This window comes from Neofelis nebulosa, chromosome 6 (genome assembly GCF_028018385.1).
Source record: "Neofelis nebulosa isolate mNeoNeb1 chromosome 6, mNeoNeb1.pri, whole genome shotgun sequence".
In the NCBI taxonomy this organism is placed as follows: Eukaryota; Metazoa; Chordata; class Mammalia; order Carnivora; family Felidae; genus Neofelis; species Neofelis nebulosa.
In genome coordinates, this window is record NC_080787.1 from 24,551,017 (window position 1) to 24,577,955 (window position 26,939).

General features: G+C 36.2%; 1 protein-coding gene and 1 pseudogene across 5 annotated transcripts in view; both read right to left on the bottom strand.

Moving 5' to 3' along the window:
• Positions 1-1,387: 1,387 nt before the first annotated feature.
• The window catches only part of SNRNP48 (small nuclear ribonucleoprotein U11/U12 subunit 48), a 32,112-nt gene continuing 6,560 nt past the window's right edge, over positions 1,388-26,939 (bottom strand). For 2 of the 5 annotated variants that reach the window (XM_058733072.1, XM_058733068.1), the window contains exons 5-9: positions 22,921-23,109; positions 22,355-22,476; positions 18,824-18,912; positions 17,810-17,974; positions 14,548-15,556 (exon numbers count right to left, since the gene is read on the bottom strand). In XM_058733072.1, coding sequence (XP_058589055.1) covers positions 15,508-15,556; positions 17,810-17,974; positions 18,824-18,912; positions 22,355-22,476; positions 22,921-23,109 — 614 coding nt within the window. In that variant the 3' untranslated portion in view covers positions 14,548-15,507. Of the gene's footprint in view, positions 1,762-13,022; positions 14,196-14,547; positions 15,557-17,809; positions 17,975-18,823; positions 18,913-22,354; positions 22,477-22,920; positions 23,110-26,939 lie in introns of those variants that run through there. The other 3 variants (XM_058733070.1, XM_058733071.1, XM_058733069.1) reach the window with 3 other exon arrangements.
• Positions 13,539-13,662, bottom strand: LOC131515598 (U6 spliceosomal RNA; annotated as a pseudogene).

Here is a 26,939-nt window from a genome sequence, read left to right on the forward strand (position 1 = left end):
TCTAAGAGTCATCAATCACAGGAGGCCCATTATTTTATGTACCATTAAGAAAGAAAAGTATCCCAAATGGCAAGTCTAATAATAGGTGACACCCACGTAGATAGAACTCAAACACCAACCAAAGAGTGTTCCTCCTGCAGAATAGGACAGCAAGGCTCAGCCACAGTACTGGATGAAGGAAGGGGGAAAAATCACCCTGACAGTCTGCATTGAGCTCTCTTCAAGCAAAGAATTGAATCTGAAGGACCTCAGGGTGATAGCACCTCTAGGGCACTGGCAGAAGCAGACACATATCCTCTCTAGAAAAACTCAATGTCTTTTCGTGACAACAGTGATCGCAAACCTGTTCAGGTTTCAGAGAAGTTAAACAAATTTTTTTTAACGTTTATTTTTGAGAGAGATACAGAGACAGAGTGCAAGCAGGGGAGGGGCAGAGAGAGAGGGAGACACAGAACCCGAAGCAGGCTCCAGGCTCTGAGCTGTCAGCACAGAGCTCAACGTGGGGCACGAACTCAGAAGCCATGAGATCATGACCTGAGCTGAAGTCGGACACTTAACTGACTGAGCCACCCAGACGCCCCAGGTTTCAGAGATGTTAAAATAAGTAAGAGAGGTATTTATATTAGAATCAATGAAGTACAGCACTATTCTGTTCAGAAAGACATGAGCATGCCCAGCTGTCACTATGCCATGGCGGTCACTCCTAACATTGCCCGTGTAGCTCACCACAGTCAAAACTGGCCACAGGAAATGACCATGTTTCCTCTGAACCTTGGAGCCAGTAGACCCAAAGCAGAAATCACAGAAATAAAAGCATAACCCACTATGGGCAGAAATAACATATTCCAGTAAGACTGATAATGGTAGGAAAGAACTCAGAATAGGAAATGGGAAGCCAGGGCCCCAGTCTAGTTCTCCTAATTAGCTATTGGAACCAAGATAATTCACTTAACTTTCCTAAGGCTCAATTTCCTCACACCTTCTCAACAATGCGAAGGGAACAAAAAAATTAAAAAAGAAAAAAAGAAACTATCCTTCCTACTCAAGTATTATAGTAGATGAACGAGTACTTTGAAGAGTTAGTAATTATTATTAAACGTATATGTATTGAACACTTCCTACATGTTTTAGATCCTGGAGATACAACTTTTTACAAATAAAATCCCTGCTCACATAGAGCTTGCATTCTAGCAGACTCTAGCATCATTACTGTAAATCGTTCTTCCTTCTGTAGCAGGAATTTGCCACACTCACAGATCACCAGAGAAGGCTCAGTTCCACACGGGCAAGGCTTTGAACAGGGTACAAGAAGCACAGTATGGTCATTGCCTACTTCCCCACATACTATTTAGAAACGTGTAAATCAACTGCACTCTGAGTTCTGATAATGAGACATTAGACATTTATTTGCTTGCAGGTCACGCTGGGAAGATGGGAATTTGGGCGAGGCAGACACATCTGGAGATAAGAGAATACCTCTGATTTGTCACATCCAGCCCACATCCATTGACAAGGGCATTGAATCCTTCCACACTCCTGAGCCCCTCTCTCTGGTCCAGTCCCCTCGGATCAGGCACGATCTACCTTAACTCCAGACCAAAGCAAAGCAAGCGATCACTTTCAGATGACTGCAACAGTAAGTACGGTGGTTAGGGGCAGATGTTCCAAAGGTAAACACTTCTGAGTTGGGGTCACTTCTCTGATTTGTGGTGGCTGCGCAGTCTTGGACATGTCCCTAGAGCTCTAAGTCTGGGTCCTTATCTGTTAAGTGGGAATGATAGCAGTTCCTATCTCGTATGGTGTTGTGGGGATTAACTGAAGTAATGCATGTTAGGTGCACGGTACTCGGACAGAACAAGTGCCCAATGACAGCCGTCATCATTGCTGTTGTTGCTACTGTTGTTATTACCAGCCTCCACTTCCGGTCTAGATGTGTGTCTCAGTGATGTTCCTGACAGTTTCTGGAATGTTCCCATAGCTAGAGAATTTTCGGGGAACTGAAGAGGAGGCCAGAAGTCCTGACACTTTTCATTGCAGCTTCCTGGTAAAAGAACAATGGTTAACACTTCCATGACCCTCTAAGAGATGCCAAATCTGGAGGCCTGCCTGTCCCGTCTGAGCTCTGAGAGGCAGTTAGCTGCTGTCTGCTCACCTGTGCCCCACTCCCTCCATCAATTCCCTCAGGCACCCGGATGATACCCAGTGCTGCTCAACCCCTCTCCTCACACAGACAGTACAGGGGCTGGGCCACAGGCCCTACACTGACGAGTGAGACAGGTAAGGAAGGGTGAGATGGCGGGAGAGCCTCCTGGGAGCAGCTATTCCCTTCATCAGAGACCAGCTCACCAGCTTCTCCTAACTCAGAAAGCCCAATGCTCCGAAATCAAGACTTGGCTCTTTCATTTTGACTTTTAATGTGCTTCCATTAAAAGAAGCGGGTCTGGAGCCAGAAAAACATGGCACACTGTTCCTTTTATGTTTATATATTACTCAGAAAACTGACCTCCAAGAAGTTTTTGAAAATTTCCAAACTCAATTCTTACCCTGTCAAACAAAGCCACGTTTACAAATAATTGTTTTTAAAAATAGATTTTATTTTTTAGAACACTTTTGGTTCACAACAAAATTGAGCGAAGGTATAGAGCTCCCATACATCCTGACCCCCGCATGCACAGCCTCCCTCACTGTCAACATCCTCCCCAATCATTGTCTTTGATGATCACCTCTAATAAAACAATCTAAAGCTGCAGACCTTTTTTCGTGAATCTCCTGGAATAACTTGCCTTGTATATACTAGTCACACTCTAACCTGGCAAAAAATTATGGGAAATGTATCTATTCTTTATAAAACCATGATTCAACAAAGCTATCAATTTTGCCTCCTTGGCTCCAAATTCTACTTTTTCTCTGAAGAAATCAAACTCTTTACACCTGTAATATTTTTTAGGTGATGAGGCTATTTTCTCAAGTGGGTTGTCCACATATATCTCCTGTAACAGGGAGAAAATTCTTTCTTTTCCTTCCACCTCTTTAAGTCTCAGCATCCATCTCAAATTAGATCCCTTTCTCTTTGCGGCCTCAGAGTTAGTTTCTTTCTGCTTCAGGGTTATTACTAGAACCACTAAGTTTGGTACTTCATCTCCAATAGACTGCTACTCGAAACCCATGACCCACAGGCATATGCCCACAAATACTCTTCATGTAGAATAACACAATTTTCCACATGTAGTCTGTGTCTTCACCTATACTGTTAACTTCCCAGTACTTCTCAACTGTTGGTTTCTATTCTCCCAGTGATTGTCCTAAAGTGTGTTTCTTTCAAATTCCCAGCACCAGGCTGGATACACTGTACATATTCCAGTTGAAGTACAGTTGCTCCAAGTTGCCTTACCCAGGGGAGTCCAGGGTCCTTCCAGATTGATAAAAGTAAGACAGGCTGACTTGTTAAGAAGAACGTCTCTTAAATTCCTTCCTCGAAGGAAGCTGGACTTGCTTCCCTCATGGCTTAACCGAGCATTACTGATAACCATCCCAGGGCATGGGGTTACAGCTACCAGTCCTAGGCGTGATAGAACATGTTTAACTGAACTATACCTGACTCCTAATCATTCGTTGCCTTAAGTTTCTTCCAGACTATCTTGACTCCCTACATAGACTGGGAGCTCCTGGAGGTGGGGGATGCTATCATATTCTTTCTTTCCTTTTTTTTTTTCTCTTCCCATTGCTGAGGCATAGCTTCAATAAAATAAAATTCACCAATTTTAAGTGTGTGATTTGGAAAGTTTTAACAAATGTATTCAGTCTTATTAAAACCAACACCACAATAGTGACACAGAATATTTCCATCATCCTAAAAGCTTCTTTGTGCTACTTTATAGTCTCCTCCTCCCGCCAACCCCTAGCAACCACTGATTTATCACTGTTTTACCTTTTCTAGAACTGTATATAAGGGGAATCATATAGTATATACACTCTTACGTGTGGCTTCTTTCACTTAACATGCTTCTGAGATTCATCCATTGCTGTATCAGTAGTTCACTCCTTTTTATGGCTGAGTAGTATTCTATTGAATGGACAGATAATTTGCCTATCCATCTGCCAGCGGATGGACATTTCAGTTGTTTCCACTTTGGAGCTACTGTGAATAAAGCTGCTATGAATATCTGTGAACAAGTCTGAGTGTGGATGTTTCATCCTTGGTAACACAGAAACACTCTAGGAGTAGTCTAGGAAAAAGACTGCTGGACTGTATGGTAAATGTACATTTAACTTTTAAAAAGAAGAAAAAAACACTCTAAGTCTTCTAAAATGACTGTACAGTTATACAGTCCTGCCAGCATTAAACGAGAATTGTAGTTGTTCCACATTCTCAGCAACACTTGATATTATCAGTCTTTTAATTTCAGCCATTCTTGGGTGTGTAGTGTTGTTTTATTGTGGTTTTAGTTTGCATTTCCCTTAGTAATGACGTTCAGCATCTTTTCATGTGCTTATTTTTCATGTATCTTCCTTTGTCAAGTGTCTACTCAAATCTTTTGTCCATTTTTGGGAGGTTGTTTCTAAAGAGTTTTTTACATAGTCTAGCTATGTCCTTTGCTACATGTTTTGTGAATGCTTAGTCCCATTCTACAGTTTGCCTTTTCAAGTGCAAACGTTTAATTTGATGAAATCCAACTTAATGGCTTTCTCTGTTATCTTTTATGTGTCCTATTTAATAAATCTTTGCCTAACCCAAGGTCACAAATAACTTCTGCTATGTTTCCTTTTAGAAGTTTTATATTTCAGCTCTTATATGTAAGTTTATGATAAACTTCAGGTTGATGTGGTATGAGATAAAAATTGAGGTTCATTACATTTCATATGGATATCATGTTGTTCCAGCATATTTTGGTGAAAGTATTATCCTTTCCTCACTGAATCTCAGTAGGTTCTGAAAAATCAACTGGTCACATCTCTGTGCATCTAATTCTGGATTTGCTCTTCTGTTCTACTCATGTCTATCCTTATGCCAATACCACTCTGTCTTAGTTACTGTAACTTCATAATAAATCTTGAAACTGGGTAATATAAGTCTTCCAACTTTATCCTTTTTCCTTCTAAAATGTTCTGATTCTTTTAGGTCCACTGCATTTCCATACACACACACACATACACACACACACATATATATTTGTTTTTTTTGTTTTTTTTTGTTTTTTTAAGAGAGAGAGAGTGAACAGGGGGAGAGTCAGAGAGAGAGGGAGAGAGAATCCCAAGCAGGCTCCATGCTGTCAGCACAGAGCCCAATGCAGGGCTTGATCTCACAAACTGTGAGATCATGACCTGGGCTGAAATCAAGAGCTGAATGCTTAATCGACTGAGTCACCCAAGCACCCCTTCCATATAATTTTTAAATCAGTCTTTCAATGAAAGAATGGAAAGAAAGAATGGAGGGAAAGGAAGAAAGAAAGGAAGAATGAGAAAAGGAAAGGAACAAAGAAACAAAGCAGGCCAGCCAGTCTGCTAGCATGCTACAACATAGATGAACGTTCAGGGCATTATGCTAAGTGCAATAAGCCAAACACAAAAGGACAAATACTCCATGATTCTACATAAATGAGATTCCTAGAGTAGCAAAGTCAGAGACATAAAGTGAAATGGTGGTTGCCAGATGCTGGGGGAGGGGAAATAGGGAGCTATTTAATGGTACAAGAATTTTGGTGTGGGAAAATGAAAAAGTTCTGGAGACGGATGGCGATAATGGTGGCACAGCAATGTAAATGTACTTAATGCCACTGAACTGTATATTTAAAAGTGGTTTGGGGACTGGGTAGCTCAGTTGGTTATGTGTCTGACTCATGATTTCGGCTCAGGTCATGATCTCACAGGTTCCTGAGATGGAACCCCACTTTGGGCTTGGCACTCACAGGGCAGAGCCTACTTGAGGTTCTCTCTCTGCCCCTCTCCTGCTTGCATGTGCATGTGCTCGCTCTCAAATAAACATATAAAATAAAAATGGTTAGAATGGTATATGTTATGTATACTTTATAATAAAAAATACATTATGCTTTTTCTAAAAAGGGCCTGCTGGGAATTCATTGCACTTGCATTGAATCTATTGTTCAATCTAATGAGAATTGGTATGTTACATTTAGAGTGTTCTGATTTATGAGCATGGCATCTCTCTTCATTTATTTAAATTTTCTTTAATTTCTCTAAGCAAGATTTATAGTTTTCAGTGTACAGGTCTTACACACATTTTACCTCTCTACATATATTTTATGTTTTTTTATGCTATTTCTAATTTTCATTACTAGCATACAAAAATTATAAGATTTTTGTATATTGACTATATAGCCTTGCTAAATAAGCTCTAGTAGATTTTTTTTAATAAATACCTTACAGGATTCTACATAGATGATTATGTCACCTGTGAATAAATACATTACTTCATCTTTCCTAATCTATACACTTTCTTTCTTTTTACTGCATTATTGCACCAATTAGGACCTTGGTACAACATTGAGGAGAAAGGGCAGAGCAGATGCCTTTGTCTCGCTCCCAATCTTAAGAGATTATTCATTCTTTAACCATTAATTATGATGTTAAATCCAGGGTTTTTGTAGATGTCCCTTATCAGGTTGAGGAGGTTCTCCTCTATTTCTAGTTTGCTGACAATATTTTGTTTTGTTTTTTAAAACCATGAATAGGTACTGAATTTTATTATCTGCTTTTCCTGCATCTAGAGAGGATAATAGGATTTTCCTTTTTTAGTCTGTCAATATAGCGAATTACCTTTATGTTCAATGATGTTCAATATACCATCCTTAAATTCCTGGAATAAAACTCACTTGATCATACTTTTTTTTTTTTTTTTTTTTTTAATGTGTTGCTGGATTCATTTGTTTGCAAAACTTTGCCAACTTTTTGTTAAGGTGTCTAAGCTCATGAGATCTGTTGGTCAACAGTTTACCTGTAAGATCTTTGTCTGATTTTGTTATCAGGGGGACAGCTGGGAGTTTCCTTCTTCCATTATCTGGGTTTGTGAAGAATTGATATTATTCCTCCTCAGATATTTGGTAGGATTTACCAGTGAAGCCACCTGGGACTGAACTTTTCTTTGTTGGAAAGTTGGGACTAAAGTTTTCTTTGTTGGAAAGTTTTTAACTGAATTCAATGTAGTTACTGAATAGATATAAGATGATTTCAAATGATGTTTCTTCTCAAGTGGGCCTAAGTGATTTGTATATTTCAAGGAATTTATCCATCTAAGGTGTTGAATTTATTAGCATATTATTAATACTTTTTTTTTTTTTTTATCATTTTTTAAGTGTTTATTTTCAGAGAGAGAGAGTTCAAGTGGGGGAGGAGTAGAGAAAGAGGGAAGAAAATCCCAAGCAGGCTCTGTGCTGTCAGAGCAAAGCACAACACAGGGCTTGATCTCATAAACCAAACTGTGAGATCATGACCTGAGCGGAGATCAAGAGTCGGACACTTAACCAACTGAGCCACCCAGGTACCCATTCCTTTTTATCATTTTAAAGTCTATAGAATCTATAGCAACATTTCCATGTTCACTCTTGGTATCAGTAATTTGTGTTTTTTTGTTTTGTTTTGTTTTTCCTCTTGGCTAGAATCTGGTTAGATCCATCTGTCTAGAGGCTTGACAATTTTTTTCAACATTTTCCTGAAATCTGCTTTTGGTTTCATTTACTTTCCTTACTGCTTTTCAGTTTTCTAGTTCACTGACATCTGTTCTTTATTGTCTCCTTCCTTCTGTTTAATTTGATCTTTTTCTACTGTTTCCAGGTGGAAGTTTAGATCATTAATGTGAGATTTCATCTTTTCTTAGTTAAGCATTTAATGCCATAAATGTCCTTCCCATAAACTTCAATGATTCAGTTTAAAATACATTCTGATTTGCCTTATAATTTTTGACCCATTAGTTACTTAGAAGTAGGCTGTTTCGTTTCTAGATGTTTGAGGATTCTTCAGATATCTGTTATGGATTTCTAGTTTAATTCTGTTGTGGTCCTATGTGAGCACATATTTTGTATGATTTCAATCCTTTCAAATGTACTGAGAGTTGTTTTATGGCCCAGAATATGATCTTGGTCACTATCACAAGTGTGTCTGAAAAGAATATTCTGCTGGTTGTCCAGATGGAGTGTTCTACAAATGTCAGGTCAGGTTGGTTGACAGTGTTGTGCAACTCTTCTCTTCTTCTCTTCACTCATGTGCTGTCTGCCCGTGCTATGAATTACTGAGGGAGGAGAGTCGAAATCTCCACTGTAATTGTGAATTTGCCTGGTTCTCCCTCAGTCCTGCCGATCTTTGTTGCAGGTATTTTGAACCTCTCTTATGAGGTGCACATATATTTAGGATTGTGACATACTCTTGATAAGCTGAATTCTTTGACATTTTGAAATGTTCCTTTTCATCTGTGGTAGCATTCATTGTTCTAAGTCTACTTTGATTGTAATATACTTTCTTTTGATTAGTGTTAGGACACATTTTCCCTATCTTTTTATTTTTAACCTACTTGTATCCTTATATTTAAAATGGGTTTCTTATAGACAACATATGGCTAGGTATTGCCTTTTTATCTAATTTGATGATCTCTGTCTTTTGAGTATTTAGAATATTTACACTTAATGTTTAATAAGGTCAGTATGAGTGGGTTTAAATCTACCCTCTTGCTATTTGTTTTCTATTTGTCTTATTTGTTCTTTTCTTCTTCTTCCTTGTATCTTCTTTTAGATTGTTTTTAATGATTCTGTTTCCTCCCCACTATGGTTTATTAGCTATTCCTCTGTGTCTTATTTATTTAGCAGCTTCTCTGGGGTTTATTATATATATTTACTTACCACAGTCTGTATTCAAATACTATTATACATGTACAGTGTGAAACCCTTACAACAATATACTTCCAATTCCCCCTTCCACACTTGTGCTACTGTTGTCTACAGACAGCTGTGGCTGATTCAAGCATGTGTAACCATGTCCACGATCGGTATTCCCACAATACCACAACCTACATACAGAGCATACTATATAGGAAAAAGTGAGAAATGGAATAATACATTCCATGCTAACAATGGTATCTCTATTTGGGGGAGAGGCTGACTGCATAGTCACAATTAATCAGAACAGCCACCAACCAGCTTTAGCTCTGGAGCAGGGTACGCTGAAGCCGACAGCTGTGCTAGACATCAGCCCTTATTTGTTGGATCATGGCGGTGCCTAGGAGAGAGTCAGGAAACTCTGTGGCAAGAGGGTGAAATGGGAGACAGCAGTTATTTACTAGGCAGTTTAGAAGCATTTCAGTATTTTTACACTGGTCAGCCATTCAGGTGCGTACCAGCTGTATATATACCCTGGAGGTAGGTAATGTGAAGCACCTCCCTATATACACTTCTTTACAGAGTCTTCAATGATGTATTGGCTTATGTGCCAATATTATAGTCAGACAGAATTCTGAAGGCCTAAGAGAGGTTGGTCTCTAAGCCAAGCAAGACATATGAGGCAGAGCAGAAAGAAAATATTCACAAGTATGCTACAAATAATAATGGCAGGTACTTAGTACTTAACATCTATCAGACACCAGGTGAAGCAAATCACATTCATTATCTTGAAACCTCAGAGCTACCCTTGAGAGCATACTGTTACTCTCAATCTACAGATGAGGAATAGAAGGCATGGAAAGATTAATTCACCCAGGGTCACAGTGAAGAAAGAGGCAGACCTATACTGTATCCATCTGACTCATCACAGTGGTCCCTTTGATAGGGTATTCCTTCCATTATGTGAAGAATTTGTTATTTAAAAGTGTTTCATTTATATTAGTGTCAGCAACAGCAAATAAAGCCCATCTCTCTGTATTCCCTATATCTCCCCTTAATTAGCTTTCTCATTCTAAAAGAGGAATCATGACTTCGAGCTGGAAGAACAACTTGGGTTACCAAAGCGCCATGATTATGGGAAATGAGCCTCATAAACACAGTACTCAAGCAACCCAACCCCAAATCCCTTAATTGGTGCCACAAGGTATGATCCTCAGAAGGCAGGACTCTCTGGAGCCTGCAGCCTTCCTTAATTTAATAGTGTCCAGATGTTATGTGCAGCAACTTTTTAAAGTGGAAGTGCCTCCTGCCTTTTATTACTAAACCAAAGAACTAAAAATAAGCTTAGAAGTTTACATTCTATTTTATGGCAGCATCCTTTCTCTTAGGTGGCCATACTGGTTTTTTGAATGGGAAACTGACTCAACTTACTCAGTACAGATGAATCTAGCATGCAGCCCCTTACATCCGACAAATCTTACTTTTTTCTTTCCTGAAAGACAGAAATACAAATCCTGGTCCCAATCTAAATATCCAAAAGCTGTGAGGACTTTCAATTACACCAAATTCCCAAATTTGTGACCAGAGTAGGAAGTACAATCATTAATGTAACAAATAAGTCAGGTTTAGTTTAGTAATTAACACACCTGCTGGCTCAATTGTAACAACTCAAAAGCAAGCTACATAAAAAGAAATTAGCTTTATAAATATACTCAAACAACTACAAGTAGATTTTGTTTTTTTTATACTCAACGCAACAAAGCTTTACATCAGACCTCTTGGACCTTTATGAACTCACTAAACATTAAAAGAAAGCATCCTCAAAGACATGGGTAAAAACCCTACACACACTTTTATAGTATTAATATTTCTGTGTGATAGAATATATAGGTGATTAGAAAATATTTTTCAAAGCCAATTTAAAACATCTTATGTAAAATTTACCATTTGACAACTAATTTTCACTAAAAGGCCTGAGATTATCCAATCAGCCTTACTCAAAAGTGGCCAATACCTGGAGATCATTGATCTAATTAAATTCTGAGTGATGAGTTAAGTTTCCTATTGAATGTAATCAGTGTCCTGGGCTCTGCACAGCAGCCACCTTGACAACAAGTACATTAAAGCAACCAAGTCTAAATATTTGAGAAGCTTCCTTAATTTCTTTCTGCTCACAGATCCCTTCTCTCTTGAGTTTCAGCATTAGCACCATTATCCTATGATAGATTGAAAAACCATACCCACATCCTCCTCCTCAAGATAAGCAGGAAATGGGAAGCAGCAGACAGGGGATTAAGCAGGTCTGAGTTTTTCCTCAGTTGTTTCCAATTTCCTTATGTTGGCTAAGATTTCTCTAAGAATCTATCATTTAACTATCAAGCAGTCTTAATTTGGGGAGGTGCTGTGAGATTTTGATTTTTATGAGTTCATGTGAAATGTAAAGCTGATTGATGCAATGAACTTTGGTGCACAATTAAAGGGTATCAAGATACAAAGCAAGTTCATTTATGGATCAGCTTGAATTTAACAAAATGGCAGGCGGCAAAATGTTCATTTTTTTTGGACTTTATAAAGGAGTTCAGAGAACTTGGTGGATATACAGAGACTGCTATGAAATGGCAGACATTAACATGATGAGAATCCATTAGAAATTATCCACAGTTAATAAAAGTTTGTATAGGGGTGCCTGGCTGGCTCGGTTGATGGAACATGCAACTCTTGATCTTGGGGTTGTGAGTTCGGGCCCCATGTTGAGTGTAGAGATTACTTAAAAAATAAAAATAAAAAAAATAAATAAATAAAAGTTTATATAGTGGTTAAGAGCAGGGGCTCTAGTTCCAGTCTTTGTTGTGTTGTTTGTATGATGTTGGGAAAATAATTAAGCATCTCTATGCCTAAATTTTCTCATCCACAAACATTTATTACCTACATTATTCAAGGAATCATACGAAGCACTTTGGGGATTCAAAGATAAGCATTATGTATTTTACTTTCAAAAAATTTTAAAACCTAATCGGAGACAGAAGCAGTGCATGAGTAATTATGAGAGAGAAATACTGAAAGAGCACGGACCCTGGGGCAAGACTGCCTAGACTAGAACTCCAGCTCCACCACTGTCTTTGAGAATGAGAGAAAGTTACTGAGTTCCTTCAGCTTCAGTTTCCTCATTTCTAAAATGGTGATAATATCAGTATTTAATGGTGTGTCAGAGTGTTTTCTGAGAACTAAATATGTTTAATATAAAGAGCTCATCAAAACCACAACGAAATACCACTTCACACCCATTGGAATGGCTATTACCAAAAAACAAAAAACCACCAGAAAATACCAACTGTTGCCAAAGATGTGGAGAAACTGGATCTCTGGAGCATTGCTGGTCAGAATGTAAAATGCACAGACCCTGTGGAAAACAGTGTAGTGGTTTCTCAAAAAATTAAACACAGTTACCTTATGACCCAGCAATTCTAATTCTAGGTACACATTTACAAGAAGTGAAAGCAGGGACTCAAACAGATCTTTGTACACCCATGTTCACAGCAGCCAAAAGTTGGAAATAACCCAAACATCCACCAACAGATGAATGACGAACAAATATGGAATATACACGCAATGGAATATTAGTTAGCCTTGAAAGAAATGAAATGCTGATACATGCTACAACATGGATGAACCCTGAAAACACTAAGTAAAATAAGCCAGACACCAAAAAAACAAATATTCTATTATTCCACTTACATGACTTCCCTAGAATAATAAAATTCCTAGAGACAAAAAGTGGTGTGGTGGTTACCAAGGGCTGGGAGAAGGGGTAAACGGAGAGTTGCTGTTTAATGAGTAGAGATTTTCAGTTTGGGATGATGAAAACATTCTGGAAACGTATGGCAGTGACAGTTGTACAACAACATGAATGTTAATGCCACTGAACTATACACTTGAAAATGGCTAAAATGGTAGAGGAGACTGGGTGGCTTAGTTGGTTAAGCGTCAGACCTTTGATTTTGCCTCAAGTCATGGTCTCACAGTTCGTAGGGTCCATTCGCACAGGCTGTCAGAGACTGCTTGGGATTCTCCCTCTGCCTCTCCTCCACTCACACACACACACTCTCTCTCTCTCTCTCTCTCTTTCCACTCATACACACACACACACACACACACACTCTCTCTCTCTCTCTCCCTCTCAAAATAAATAAACATAAAAAATTGGCTAAAATGATCAATTTTATGTTACGTACACCGTGTGTGTGTGTGTGTGTGTGTGTATGTACAAAACAGAGTCTGCTACATAGTGAGTGCTCAATAAATGTTAGCTATCCTTAGTGCTTTTAAAAGACTTCAGGAGAGAATATTGTTATAGGCAGTAGATCATAAATGTAGGCAAGAAGGTACCATCAGAAATAGGATTAAATAAACAGGTAAAATGGGTAACAGTTATAGTAATTATTAATATCAGTACTTTATGAATCAAAAATTAGATATTAAATGACAGGGGCTTGCAAATGCTTTTGTCAAAATTTAAGATAATAAATTGACAACCACTGTGGGGGGTTATATTGATAAAAATGTAAAACCTGCTCTCAAGGAGCCATAATCCAGTGAAGGAGTCTGAAACATAAAGAGGCAAGCATGGAAAATTAAAACATGCAAGGATCAAACAAAGCCTCTTATCATCTACATCTATATTTTAATGGATAGTTCGCAGTAGTTGATATTATACTTAAAAATCTGTAAAGAACCCTGGTTACATTTTACGTGTCCTTCTTGCCCAGGAACCATACTAATCTTCTCTGTATTATTCTCTGTATTATTTCAATTTTAGCATATGTGCTGCTAAAATGGGCACTCTGGTTACATTTTTCCATACTATCCTACTTTTCCCCAATCCCACCACCCCACTTCTCCTTTCCACTTATTTCTCTCTTCTACTAGAAACCCAAGTATGCCTTTCAATCTTACTCTTCAGTTTCTTCCACTCAGCAAAATCAATGAAATCATATTGAAAAACAAAATGATAAATTAAGTTACAATATATAAAATTGCTGGTAATTGAAATGGTTTTGACCCACAAAAGCAGCAATTTTACATGGTTCAACATTATAATGCCAAAATCCTTAAGATTTTTAAATCTGAATTTTATATATTTAGAAATTAAGTACAACAGCAGTAATAAGACTTCAAATTGGCAAGTGAACAGTTGATTTCCAACTTATAAATCTGAGAGTTGTTTCTCATACCTGAAGCCTAACAGCCAATCTGATCTAAATCCAGTCAACCTTTGTGTCATTATCAGTCACTTATTGAAATAATTAAAGTTTCATTTCTATTTGGAACCCACCTTGGAGTCTTTATCCTGGGTATCCAAGAATCACGATGTTGCTATTAGACATGAGATGATTAACATTTAATGCTTAAGTCTCACCTGGGTGATCCATCATAACAACAGAATATACTAAGAAAAAGAAAGGGACGACTGATGCATACAACATGGATTGATCTAAAAACACGTGAAGTAGAAGAAGGTATGTATGGTAGGATTCTGTTTATATGAATTCTAAAAAAGATACATCTAATCAACAGCAACAAGAACCAGTCTGTGGTTGCCTAGAGGGGGGGGCAGAGAAACTGCCTGGTAAAAGGGGCACTTTTGGGGATGATGGAAATGTTCTCTATCTTGATTAAGGTGATTTTGTTGGCAGGGGTAAAAGTTTGTCAAAAGTCAATGAAACACTTAAAATGGATGTATTTTATTTTATAGAAGCAGTAAACCTCAATAAAAATGATTTACATGAAAGAAAATACAGTGTATTTTTAATTTTAATTAAAATCTAATTTTAATTAACAAGTGAAACATAAGCATCTGATTTTTAAAAATTAATGTATTATGGATAAAAGCTAAAATCTTCTTCGACCACCTTCTCAATCCTGGTTTTCACTCCCAACCTCTCCCATCTATAACTCCTCCCCCAAATAATCACTATTATGAATTTGGTATGGGTTCTTCTAAACCCTTAAAAATGTATATACATACATATATGGTCACAGAAAATGTATAGTATTGTATTGTACATAAGTATAACTTGTATCTATCTTTCTTCAGCTTGTTATTTTCACTCAGCATTATATTTCTGAGATCTATCCATGTTAATCTAGATAAAGTTTATTTCTTTTAGGTCCAATATAGTAATCACACGACTATTCCATATTTTATTTAACCAGGCCATTTCCCTTCTGACAGATATGTAAGTCGTCTTTCCCTATTACAATTTACCAGTATAGTGGTAAATAGTAGTTCCTGGGGTGGCCACAGGGCTTATAGGTGGTGTTCCAAGGGGACATTAACCTAACTGAAAGGTTTAATTTTTTTTTTAATGCAAATGTATTTGTGTATTATTTATATTGCTTAAGTACGGACTTTAATTAAAGAATTTTCTGATACATAAACTATCACAAAGAATGAAACAAAATCAGTAATAGGAAGCAATCATCTATTAAAATATAAGTAAAACAAAATTATAGGGCATGATAGTGTACTCATGGTTAGAAACATAAGTACTTACTGAAAATCAATAATCTGAGCACTAAACAAGTCATAGAAACACATTCTTTTACTCAAAGCAATTGTAATTAAAATATTGGCATATTGGTTATCATGGCATAAGCATAATTAATACATGCACAAATACCTCATTTATATTTTTTGCTTTCTTCTTTTATGACTATGGTGTCTTTCCCCATCCCTGAAATGACAGGAGTAGAAAAAAAAATATTACAAATGATGGACATTTTAATATCAATGTTAAAACGATAACTCACTAGTAATATACTTCAGAACAAGTTATAACATGCATTTAGAACTAAACAGTAATTGTTTTTATTAAGTAAGCTATACACTCAACATAACTTGAACTCATGATCCTGAGATCTAGACTCACATGCTTTACCAACTGAGCCAGCAAGATGCCCCTAAACAGTTGTTTAAGAGTAAATGTAGAAAATTAAACGTTAAAACCAAGGGACAAAATTGACATGGGGACAAGCAAAATGAGATTTTTTTAAGTTGCATTTTGGAGTTCCACTTTAAAGGTGATTTTGAATATACACTCATGAGAAGGGGAGAATTCATTTCAAATAAAATATTGAAGTCAGAAATGGCCTGATATCCTTATGCTGGCTCCTATCTCAGCTCCCTACAATTCATTCCACCTCAAGTGTGGATATCAAAGATTAGTCCTACACTACTGAGAAGGATGTATTTCCTACTGATACTCAGTTTATATTTAAACTCTAAATATATCCTCTCTAAAGGAAAATTATTTCATGTTTATATTTGAGGCTAATGTATTTAAGTCAATAAAAACTGACCAGAGATGCCAAGAATTACTCAAATGGAAGAAGCATGAACAAACCATAAGGAAGTAAAAGAATAACTCTGATAACTAAGAGTTAATTTGTGTATAATTATTATAAAATACCATTCATTATGTGAATCAAAAGGGATTACTAAGCAAATACTTCATATTTATAAGAAAAGGATAAAATCAGAGCTAGCTTGAAACCTATGAAATGAATGACAGTGAGATGAGCAAAATTATTGAACCAATAAGCATTACTAATTCCTGATCACTATTGGCCCTGAAGAGAAAAAAGATATCATTTGAGAGGCCATTATTAGACAAACACTGGGCATACGTTACTAAGTAAGACATCGACCTGCCTTCAAGGAGCTCAGTCTAGTAGGGAGAGTAATAACATAAGTTCAATAAAAAGAACATGCTAAGCAGAGTGCTGACACAATGGGAGAGATCAGCTCTGCCTCAGTGAGAACAGGTTTCATGGAAATGACTAAGCTGGGTCTTAAAGGACACGGAAGAGCTCACCAAGCAGGCTTTAAAAATAAAAATTAGGCAGCAGAACCTCACAGAGAAAGATATAAATGTGGCACAGTATAGATGAGGAACTCTAAGTAATTCAGGCTGGCTACAGCATAATTTTGGCATTTCATGGGGTTTTGGCAAAATACAATGATGGGTAGGCGGAGCCCTTATCCTGGAGGGTTTAAGAGCCATTCTAAACAATGTGAATTTTGACACTGAAAAGTTTAAGAGTGAAAGTTCACTCTGGCAGTAGAGTAGGGATGTCTCCATATAAGACAAGCTTACAAGCAGATAGAACAATTAGGAAAAACTATCATTTTCCAGATGGACAGCAGTAAGGACAGAGACAAGGAGGTGCATGTAAAGTATCTTCAGGTAAAACTGACAGCAATTAGGAACTAAATGGTAGGAATAAAATAGAAGCCACTAAAATAAATCCTTGACTTCTGCTTAGGTGAATAGATGATGATCCCATTAATCAGAATATGGAATGCTGGGAAAAGAGGGGCAGAATGAGAAAAAGTATGTTCAATTAGAGACCTGATGAAAGTGAGATCCAGGAAGATGTCCAGAGGCAGGTGGAATATAGGAATAGACCACAAATGACTTACATTTATTATTTTAGTATTAGTTCATATTTTTCTAGCCATCAAATTCTATGAGGGTTATTAACAAGGGCAAAATTGACTTGACATTAAAGTTTGGATCTTCTCTCTGACCCTATATATACCCTTTAACTCAAGAATTAGCAGAAAGAAATAATAAGAAAAAGGAGGGAGGAGGGAGGATGGAGCAGAAAAAAGAGATCTAGGCAAACACCTTGTTGACAGTTAACCTCCTACCTAGACATTACTTCCATATGTCATGACTAGGAAACTGACTAGGAGTAAAAGAGGGAAACCCACATCCAATCAGGCATATAGAGAACTATGCCACCAGAGCTGTGGTTATTTGAACTAACGTAAGACAAATGATATGAATTCTCATCAATTACTTACTCTCTGTACTGTAATTTACTCTTATAATCCATTTTCTCAACATACTCTACAACAGACAGATCTATTTACTTTTCAAAAGTAAACAGTTCAACATCAGGTGATGCAGTGTTAGACTCACCTCTCTTTCCTTCTTCTTGAGTCCCAGTTTTTATCCTTATCTTTATTTCTTTTTCTTTTATGTGGACTCCTACTCCGATCCCTTCTATGTCGTGAACACTCAGCATCCAAATAGCTTCCACCAGACTGCCGTGAATCTACTGAAGCTGATCGCCTTTCTTCATTCCTGAAAAACAGAAAGTTCAGTTTTATTCTTTAATTTTTTTTAATGTTTATTTTTGAGAGAGACAGAGACAGAGCATGAGCATGGGGGGTACAAAAGAGAGGGAGATAGAATCTGAAGCAGGCCCCAGGCTCTGAGCTGTCAACACAAAGCCTGACACAGGGCTCAAACTCACGACCCTTGGGATCATGATCTGAGCCAAAGTTGGATGCTTAACCAACTGAGCCACCCAGGTGCCCCAGAACAGTTAAACACTGGTCTCCACCAAACACACACAGACACACCAGCTTAAAGTTGAATATTCTATATCAGAACAACAACAGAATCGATATAAATAGGTATAAGCTGAGGCACCTGGATGGCTCAGTGGGTTAAGCATCCAACTTTGGCTCAAGTCATGACCTCACGGTTTGTGAGTTTGAGCCCCACATCGGGCTCTATGCTGACAGCTCAGAGCCTGGAGCCTGCTTCAGATTCTGTGCCTCCTTTGATCTCTGCCCCTCCCCTGCTCGTTCTCACTCTCTCTTTCTCTCAAATAATAAACAAACATTAAAAAAAAATAGGTATAACCTTATATTCCATATGAGAAGACAGTTAAAGAAATATAGCTCTTAAATATTTTACTGTTTTAATATTTCATCAATATATTTGTTTCTCCAAAACTGTCAAAGGGCAATGTCACAGAGAAACCCTGGTATAATAATCTTGAGGAAGGACAACATGGAACAATTTAAGCATATTAATTAACTACAGTGTGTTATTAATGGTCTTGGAAATGCTAAAATGTAGTCAAATGATTATAAAGTAACAGATTAAAAAGAGAATATTTTACCACTAAACACCATGACATACTTTTCAGCATCATCCTCTGGTCTTTCCTGCTCTTCCTGCCAATGACTACTGAGTTCTTCCATGTGCACATTTATGACATCCCGAATCACCTTAGGAGAGATAAGCACCCAGTCTCAGATAAGAAAGTTTTTTCAAAAAATTAAGCTAGAAAAAGCACTGCTAACAATCATCCAAATATTTACTAAGAGTTATGACAGAATGAACTGTGGGATATGAGTTTAGAGAATATTAAAAATTCTGTGGCCAAATTACAACATGAATGGTAGATGAAAATACTACAGGGGCACCTGGGTGGCTCAGTCGGTTAAGCGGCTGGCTTTGGCTCAGGTCATGATCTCACTGTTTGTGAGTTCAAGCCCCATATCGGGCTCTGTGCTGATAGCTCAGAGCCTAGAGCCTGCTTCAGATCCTGTGTCTCCTGTCTCTTTGCCCTTCCCCCACTCTCTCTCTCAAAAATAAATGTTAAAAAAGAAAAAGGAAAGTACTGTAATCGTTGCTAAACTTGCTAGTTGATTGCTATCTTATGATTAAGAAAATTATCCCTATTTTTAAGAAATACATGCTAAGTATTTAGTGACAAAAAAATCATGGGTTATGAAACTTAAATAGTTTAGAAAAAAAAATAATGCATAGACAGAGATCAAGAGAGAAAAATATACAAATTAAGAGAGAGTGCAAATGACAAGCAAATGGGACAAAATGTTAACAGGTGATCAGGGTAAAGGATATTTAGGAGTTCTTTGTACTATTTTTAGTTTTGCAACTTATTTGTATGTTTGAGATTATTTACAAATAAAGCTTTTTTAAAATCTTGTAATTAAGATGAGAGACAAAATATGAAACATTATAGTCACTTCACAGATACTTTCCTATAAGATTAATATAAACCCCTTACCTGTAAGAACCATTTGGAAGTTTCTTTCTTTCCTATTTATCCATGCCATCAAGCACAGGGCTAGTGAACTGAGAAGCACAGATGAAACTAAAATAGAAGGTTACATTTCCCTCATGCCTAATTAGAAAATGTTTTAAGAAGGTACAGGGGACAAGGGGCACTCTCAAAGACAAACACTAAAAAGTTCAGTTCTGACTGAGTTTCTCCCTACTTCAAGGAAACTTTCAATGGCTCCCAAAGTAAAATGGAACAATGTCCAAATTCCTTAATAGAGCCTTTGAAGCCTTTCATGATTTTACTACATCACATAGCAGAAACCAGCCTTATCTCCTACTGGAGGTTCAGAAACCCTAAATGCTAGCCATCTTGGACTACTAATGGGTATCTCAAAAACTATACCTCTATTTATTTTTAGGAACACTAACCCTTCCACCTGGAATATCCTCATCCACCACTTCCCCTCCTCCACCATATTCTCCTGAGAAAATCTTAGATGTGTCCAAGTACAATCCAGAGAGTGACATGAGTCATAGACACCTGAATTCCAATTCTAGCTCCAGCACTTCCCGAGTAGCCCTCCATGACTCCCTGACTAGCTCTACATGAACTCCGTGAAGCCCAAGTATTACTGGACACAGTTTCCACAGACCTAACCTTGCACAGATTCGCCATAGGAAAGAGCTGATGAACAGACATTCTTTATCCTTCCTGCTTCTCCCTTTCCTTCAAATGCTATCTTCTCTATGAAGCCCATACCAATCTTATCTTTTAAAAATAATCGCTCTTTTCTCTCATATGCTTTGATCTCACTTTATTTTAGTACTGAATGCAAGCTGTATTTTGAAAGCTCTGTTCCACTTGTATAAGCTATTCTAAGCTCCTTAAGGGTGGTGTCTGTGTGCCATTTATCTTTACCTACCCAACAGCAGTGTGTTATGCACAGTAACTACAGTAGGTAACTTTTTTCTGAAATTTGACAAAGTTCAGGTTTAGTCCAAACAAAAATTATAGAGGACATGAATGAAGCTAGAAATAGATAAAATGTTGGAAAATTCATGACCAGGAATATGATAAATCACTGAAAGATTTGTAAACACTGAAGTTTTTACAGATGAAAGGTATTTGGGATCTGCTTCCAAAATTACCAATGTGGAGGAAGGAGGTAGCAAGTGAGGACAAGGTCATAATGTTGATAATTGTTGAAGCTGAGTGACAGGGACAAAAGAGTTCATTAGACTATTCCACCCACTTTAGCATATGCTTGAATATTTCCATAATAAAAAGTTAACCACAAGGGCGCCTATCTAGCTTAGTCCCAAAAGTGTGTGGCTGGCTCTTGGTCTTTGGGTCATAAGTTTGAGGGCCATGTTGGGTACAGAGATTACTTATATAAATAAACTTTAAACAAAAAAAACAAAAAAAAAAAGGTTAACCATAAAATTATGAAGAACACTAGCAGCAACACTAACCCTTGGTTACAAGGTACTGAGACCAGAGAAGAAACAACTGACGAACCACCAAGTATTTGAGGGGACTGTACAAATACTTAGGTAATATGACGAGGTCCCAGATCTCTACTGGAAGAGATAAAACTGAAACATATACTTTAATTATATAAGAACAGCATAAGATTAAATGCTAAGCTATGTGGTACAGCAAGCATTAAAACAATAAATCAACAAATGACTGAGTCAACTAGCACTTCATGGAAACAATGGGCCTTAAAATTTATATCAAGATTTAAAACAACAATAAAGAGCATTTCAGGTGAGAAAACATGTTATTTGGACATGTAGATAAGAATAAATGTGTGTAATCAGATACAGTTTAAGAGACATGCTTGACTAAAGCAAAAGAAAATGCTTGGTAAAATAAGGTCAGATTATGGAAGGTCTTAGAAATCATAGAGAGAAGAAATAATGTGGGAAGAATTTAGAGATTCAATAAGGAGATTATTTGTAGAGTCTGGGCAAGGTAATTCATGTACCAAAAAATTCATCAACTCTGACTATCCACTAAAGGACATCTGAAAATAACTTTGGATATACATCAAGAGATTAATACAGAAATAATTTATACCAGACATTTCTTAAGCCCAAACATTTAGAAGAGTACATAAAAGCATGCTAAAATTTCTGTAAGGAAAAGACAACGGCTGTTTGTTGACCAACTTCTGTGTCCACATGCATTATCTCAATCAATTCTTATAACACCCCCACAAAATCTACATAAAATGTATAAAATGAAAAAGTTGCAACTTAAAAAGCTCAAAGAATTTGTGCAAGTCAAATAGCGAATGATAAAGAGTACAACAACACTCAAAACCAGGTCTAAGGCCAAAATCTATGCTCTTATCATGATACAATGCTTTCTCAAAAGTAGGTATTTTTTAAGATTGTACGGCCTCTTTACAAAAGATTTTTGTACCTTGAAAAGGCCTTATTTGCCTGGTACAGTGGATCTGAAAGTAATGGAGCAAATACAAATCAGGTATTTGTATTTCAAGGTGGCCACCTTGAAGCTATTTTCTTTCAAAAAACCTCTATGAACTGTGGAAATCCATAGAACAGACTTAGAAAACTATCAAAGGGACATTCTGTTCTCAACAAAGCTCTAAGAGATTATGTAAAGCTTACCTCAGTATATGATTTCTTGGTTATGTGAACATTCTTAGCTCTATAGGACTGGCGTCTTCTTTTATAATCTCTCACTTCTGCTAGGATTTCAAGGTAAGACTTTGGACTTTTTCGACTATTATCTAATAAAAGAATAAAACAAAATTATTATATCCTTGGAAGCTTTTAAATTCTTACTAATTAGCAGGAAGAAAGACCGCAATCATCCAATATTTCAACATGTTTCCATGCATACAAAAACATCCTAAAAACTCCGTATTATACAAATAGACTAAGTTTTATATCATTCCTTTTCTCCATTAGTTGAACCTAAGATTGTTAAGGTACAAAGATTAAAAGACCAGCACAGCTATAAGTGACATTCTCATAGAAGGAGAATATGCTTAATACAAAGGACAGAGAGCAAAATTTCATGCCCTGAGTAAATATCTTAACATATATGTGAATATCGGATAATGCAAAACCATCCTCTTTCAACTCAAAATGGCCTAACAACTAAATCTTTGTAACACTCAAAGAGCGAAATGACAATTAAGAAATATAAAACTATTATATTCATCTCAAACCTTGATTGACTTTGGCAGCCAAGTCTACAAAGAGATCACTGTCATTTTCAATAATTTGAGAATCCGAGCGCTGTTTCTTCGTCTCCTCCATTACAAAATCATAGAGGGCAAGACGATCAGCTTGTGTTAGATCACAAACAAACCGTTTGTGATTCAGAGGAACTTCAACAGGTAATGAAGAATAAATCCCTAGTAAAAATAAAACCACAAGAATAAACAATACATGAAGCATTGTGGACTTAAAATTTACTCCTTATCTTTAAACATGCGCTGTAATAATGCAACATTAACACAATTGTTTTCACAGTAATCCCTAAAATACGAAAAATATCCGTCTGTGTGATAAATAATAAACAGTGACTTTATCCTCAAAGCCATACCCACAGAAAGCATGTACTGTGGATGTTTGCTATTCTCTCCAAAAACATTAAGACACATCCCATGAAGGCAAGCAATAATAACCATGAGATAATTTGCTCATAAGGAAACCTTCTGGGTAACAATTTTTAAAAGGCTACCCATATGATAATAGTAACTTCCTTTCTGTTTATATGCTTTTTCCCATAAGAGCTGGGGAAAAAAATGCTTTTAATAGGTAATACACGTTGTAGTCCCTCTGAAAATATATTATAGAAATATGAAAAATGTGTAAAAAATGTCTTTTTTATATGAGACATCAAGTTAGATGCTCTGTATTCAACATATACCCCACTTGTGCAATGACTCAGAGCCAGGGACCAAAACACAATTAATTAGGTAGCAGAAATCCCAAACTTCCTCAGACCAGAGAAAGATAAAACTGAAACTAAATTTGTTTTAATTTTCGGAAGAGGAAGCATATTGACACAACCAAATTAATTTAAAAGAGTTAAGAGCACTGCCCCCCCAACAGTCACAGAACTTTCTAAAATCTGCTCATTAATGAAAGAAAGTAAATACAATACCTTGATATGATGTATTAAACATTGAAGAAAATTTTTGTTTTGAGATTCAAATTTTCTCAAAGAAATAAAAATTTATGGTAACTGTAAATAAAGCAATTGTTTTAACACAATTCTTTCTAGCCTTCATTATTTACTAATGCAAACAATAAATAGGAGCTACTACCCTAAAGTAATAACTTTGGTTCACAGAACAAGTAAGATCAGTAGCTCTTCCCAGATACTTTTATTTGATAAAGTCTAGCCTTAACTTCCCAGATAAAGAGGCAAAAGAAAAATTCAAGTAAGAGCAAACTACCAACTAAGCACTACAACACAAAAAAAGAGATGACTTTACATTTGTCTACATTAGGAGGAGGGCTACACTGAATATGAGTCCATGAACAGATACGGATAACAATACAGGGTCATTTGTATTAGTCGAAGGGTTTTGAATTAGTATTGAAGGGTTTCCTTTCAAGTCAATCAATTTTACTATAATTGTGGTAGACACTATGAAAAGCTTTTTTATGAAGGCAGATGTGAAAACATTTAATTTTGTACCATAAAAATGAATTAGCTTTGATAAGCCTAATTCCTTTGAATATAGGCTTTTATAAAAATCTGGGAGAAAAATACAAAGATTAGAAAACACTGATATATTACAAACAAGATCCACATAAACCTTTGCCTATTATTTTTAGACAAAGAAATATAATTTCCTCCTTAAATTATTCTGAGTTGTCTTCATTCATCTTAAATTTCTGTATGGTGATGATGGATACTTAAATTCCTTGAAATTCAACGAAAATTCCAAAGACTCTAATACTGTGACAGTGGTTAAGATCAAGTTTAGAAATTTGAGTGATACTTTTAAAAGGATATCATTTGCAAAAAGGATACTGCATATCTTTAAATAAGGAGTACATTCAGGTTCCTAATTCCTCTTTATACTCACCCCAATTACTGAAAAAGAAAAAGTACAGGAAAAGTTAAACAACAAACTGCATTCAAATCATTCAGAACACAGATATTTCTGACAAAAAAAAAAAAGGATAAACACAAATAAGCTTACATTTCCATAAAATGTAACTTTTCAAACACAAGCTTCTACAGGATTTAGAAATACACCTAGATGTGCTGTAATCATTAAATTCCATGATCCTCTACTTTTTTTTGTAGTAGCCTTTTAAAAGCTGTAGCAAAATATATATAACATAAAATTTACCATCTAACCATTTTTAAGTGTACAGCTCAGAGGCATTAAGTATATTACACTGTTTTGCAACCATAACTTCTGTCCGTCTCCAGAAGTTTTTCTTCACCCAAACTGAAACTCTAATCTACCTTTTTAGTAATTCTAATTCTTTCTTTTTAGTCACTTTTGCCATCACAGAGCATCTTAAACGTATGACATATATAATATTAAACATTAACAGAAGGTACTGGCTCAAAGATACAAATTCAGAATTTTAGGAAGAATACATACAGAGTCAATTTCCAACATCAGAGATAAAGAAATTAAGGCCCATAGAGGTAAAATGACTTGCCCAAGTCACACAAGTGGTAAGAACAGATTAGGCCTAGAACCAATCTACTAGGGTCTCTCAAGGGTTTAGTATAATACACTGATCTTCAAATCATGGCCATGATTCAAATATAGTCATGAAATTGATATACAGCAAATAATACTGAAAAAGATACGCCACTAAATGTAAAATGATTGTTTATGATTAAAATTAGCATCTTGTTTATAAAATTAACACCTCATGGTTGATAATAGGTAAGTACATCTCATGGTTGCATCAAGCTTTCACAAGTTCATGAATTGAGAATTCTATACACTGAGTGGAGACCTGGTACGACTGACAAAATGGAAACATAAATATAACTTATCAAAAACTTACAACTTAGTACAAGATACACAAAATATTAATTAAATGGGAAAATGTAAATTTGCTTATGTTAGTCATTCTTCCTTCAAAGTAAATAAATCAGTAACATATTAAAAAAGATTCTTGTTCTAGGCTGTAAGATTTAAAAATGTCTAAGACATAAGTGGGTCACAAAAATAATGTCTATTGAGAAACTGCAGAGCTCTACACAAGATGAAAAAAGTTTTAAAAAGAGGGTTACAGATCATTTAAGAAAAAATTCTTAACAGTTTAATTTAATGGAGTGTGAAAACAAAATAAAAGTTCCTCTTAACTTTTCTACTGAAAGAACTATTCAAAGTAATTCTTTGCTTCTGTACAGAACTAAATTCAATGTCTAATCCACCTTATTACTTAGTTAATATAAATTAAAAAACTTGAGAACATTAAATTACCCACATATATAAAATTCTCACCCATTTCATTATCTTAATATGGCTTTCTATACATTAATGTGCTTAGAAATTAAATTGCTTAGACAATAGAAATTACCATATATTAGAGCTAGTGCTAGTTTAGCATTCATTATCTCCATTGTTTTAAACAACATTGTAAGATAGTTTTATACTACAGAAAAGGAAACAAAACCTCAGGAAAACTGTCATTTGTACCAGGCCAAGCAACTAGTTTCTTTCCTTAAAATAGGCTTACAAACTAGAACAAACAATGAACATTACTAATAGCAGTGAGCAGGTACAGATTTGAAGTCTGTGATTACCTTGTACTTACTTATAATAGACACAATAAATAATGAATATATTTGAGCAACAGCTAGAATCTTAGTCCATAAATTTCACTAAATGAAATTTCCTAACAGAAAACAGAGTAACTCAGTTCAGAGTGTGTACCAAAATTCAGAACTTGGCCCTCAATCCAGCTTTGCTATTACCAAGACTTGCTATTATCTAACGAAGGAGTGTTAACCCATTTCTGTGTGTCTCTAATTTCTTCACCTGATATGGAGGGGAAAATATTTGTCCAGATTATCTCAAGTTAGTTATGAAAGAGAAACAAAATACATAAAACAGCTTTAAAAAAGAATCTCTTTAAAAAAAAATAAAATATTGAGAGCCTTCAGAACAAACACACCAGAACCTTATCATTACTCTCAGATAGGGTTTGTTTCCTTATCTGTAAATCAGATGCCAGATTAGATGATTTTCCA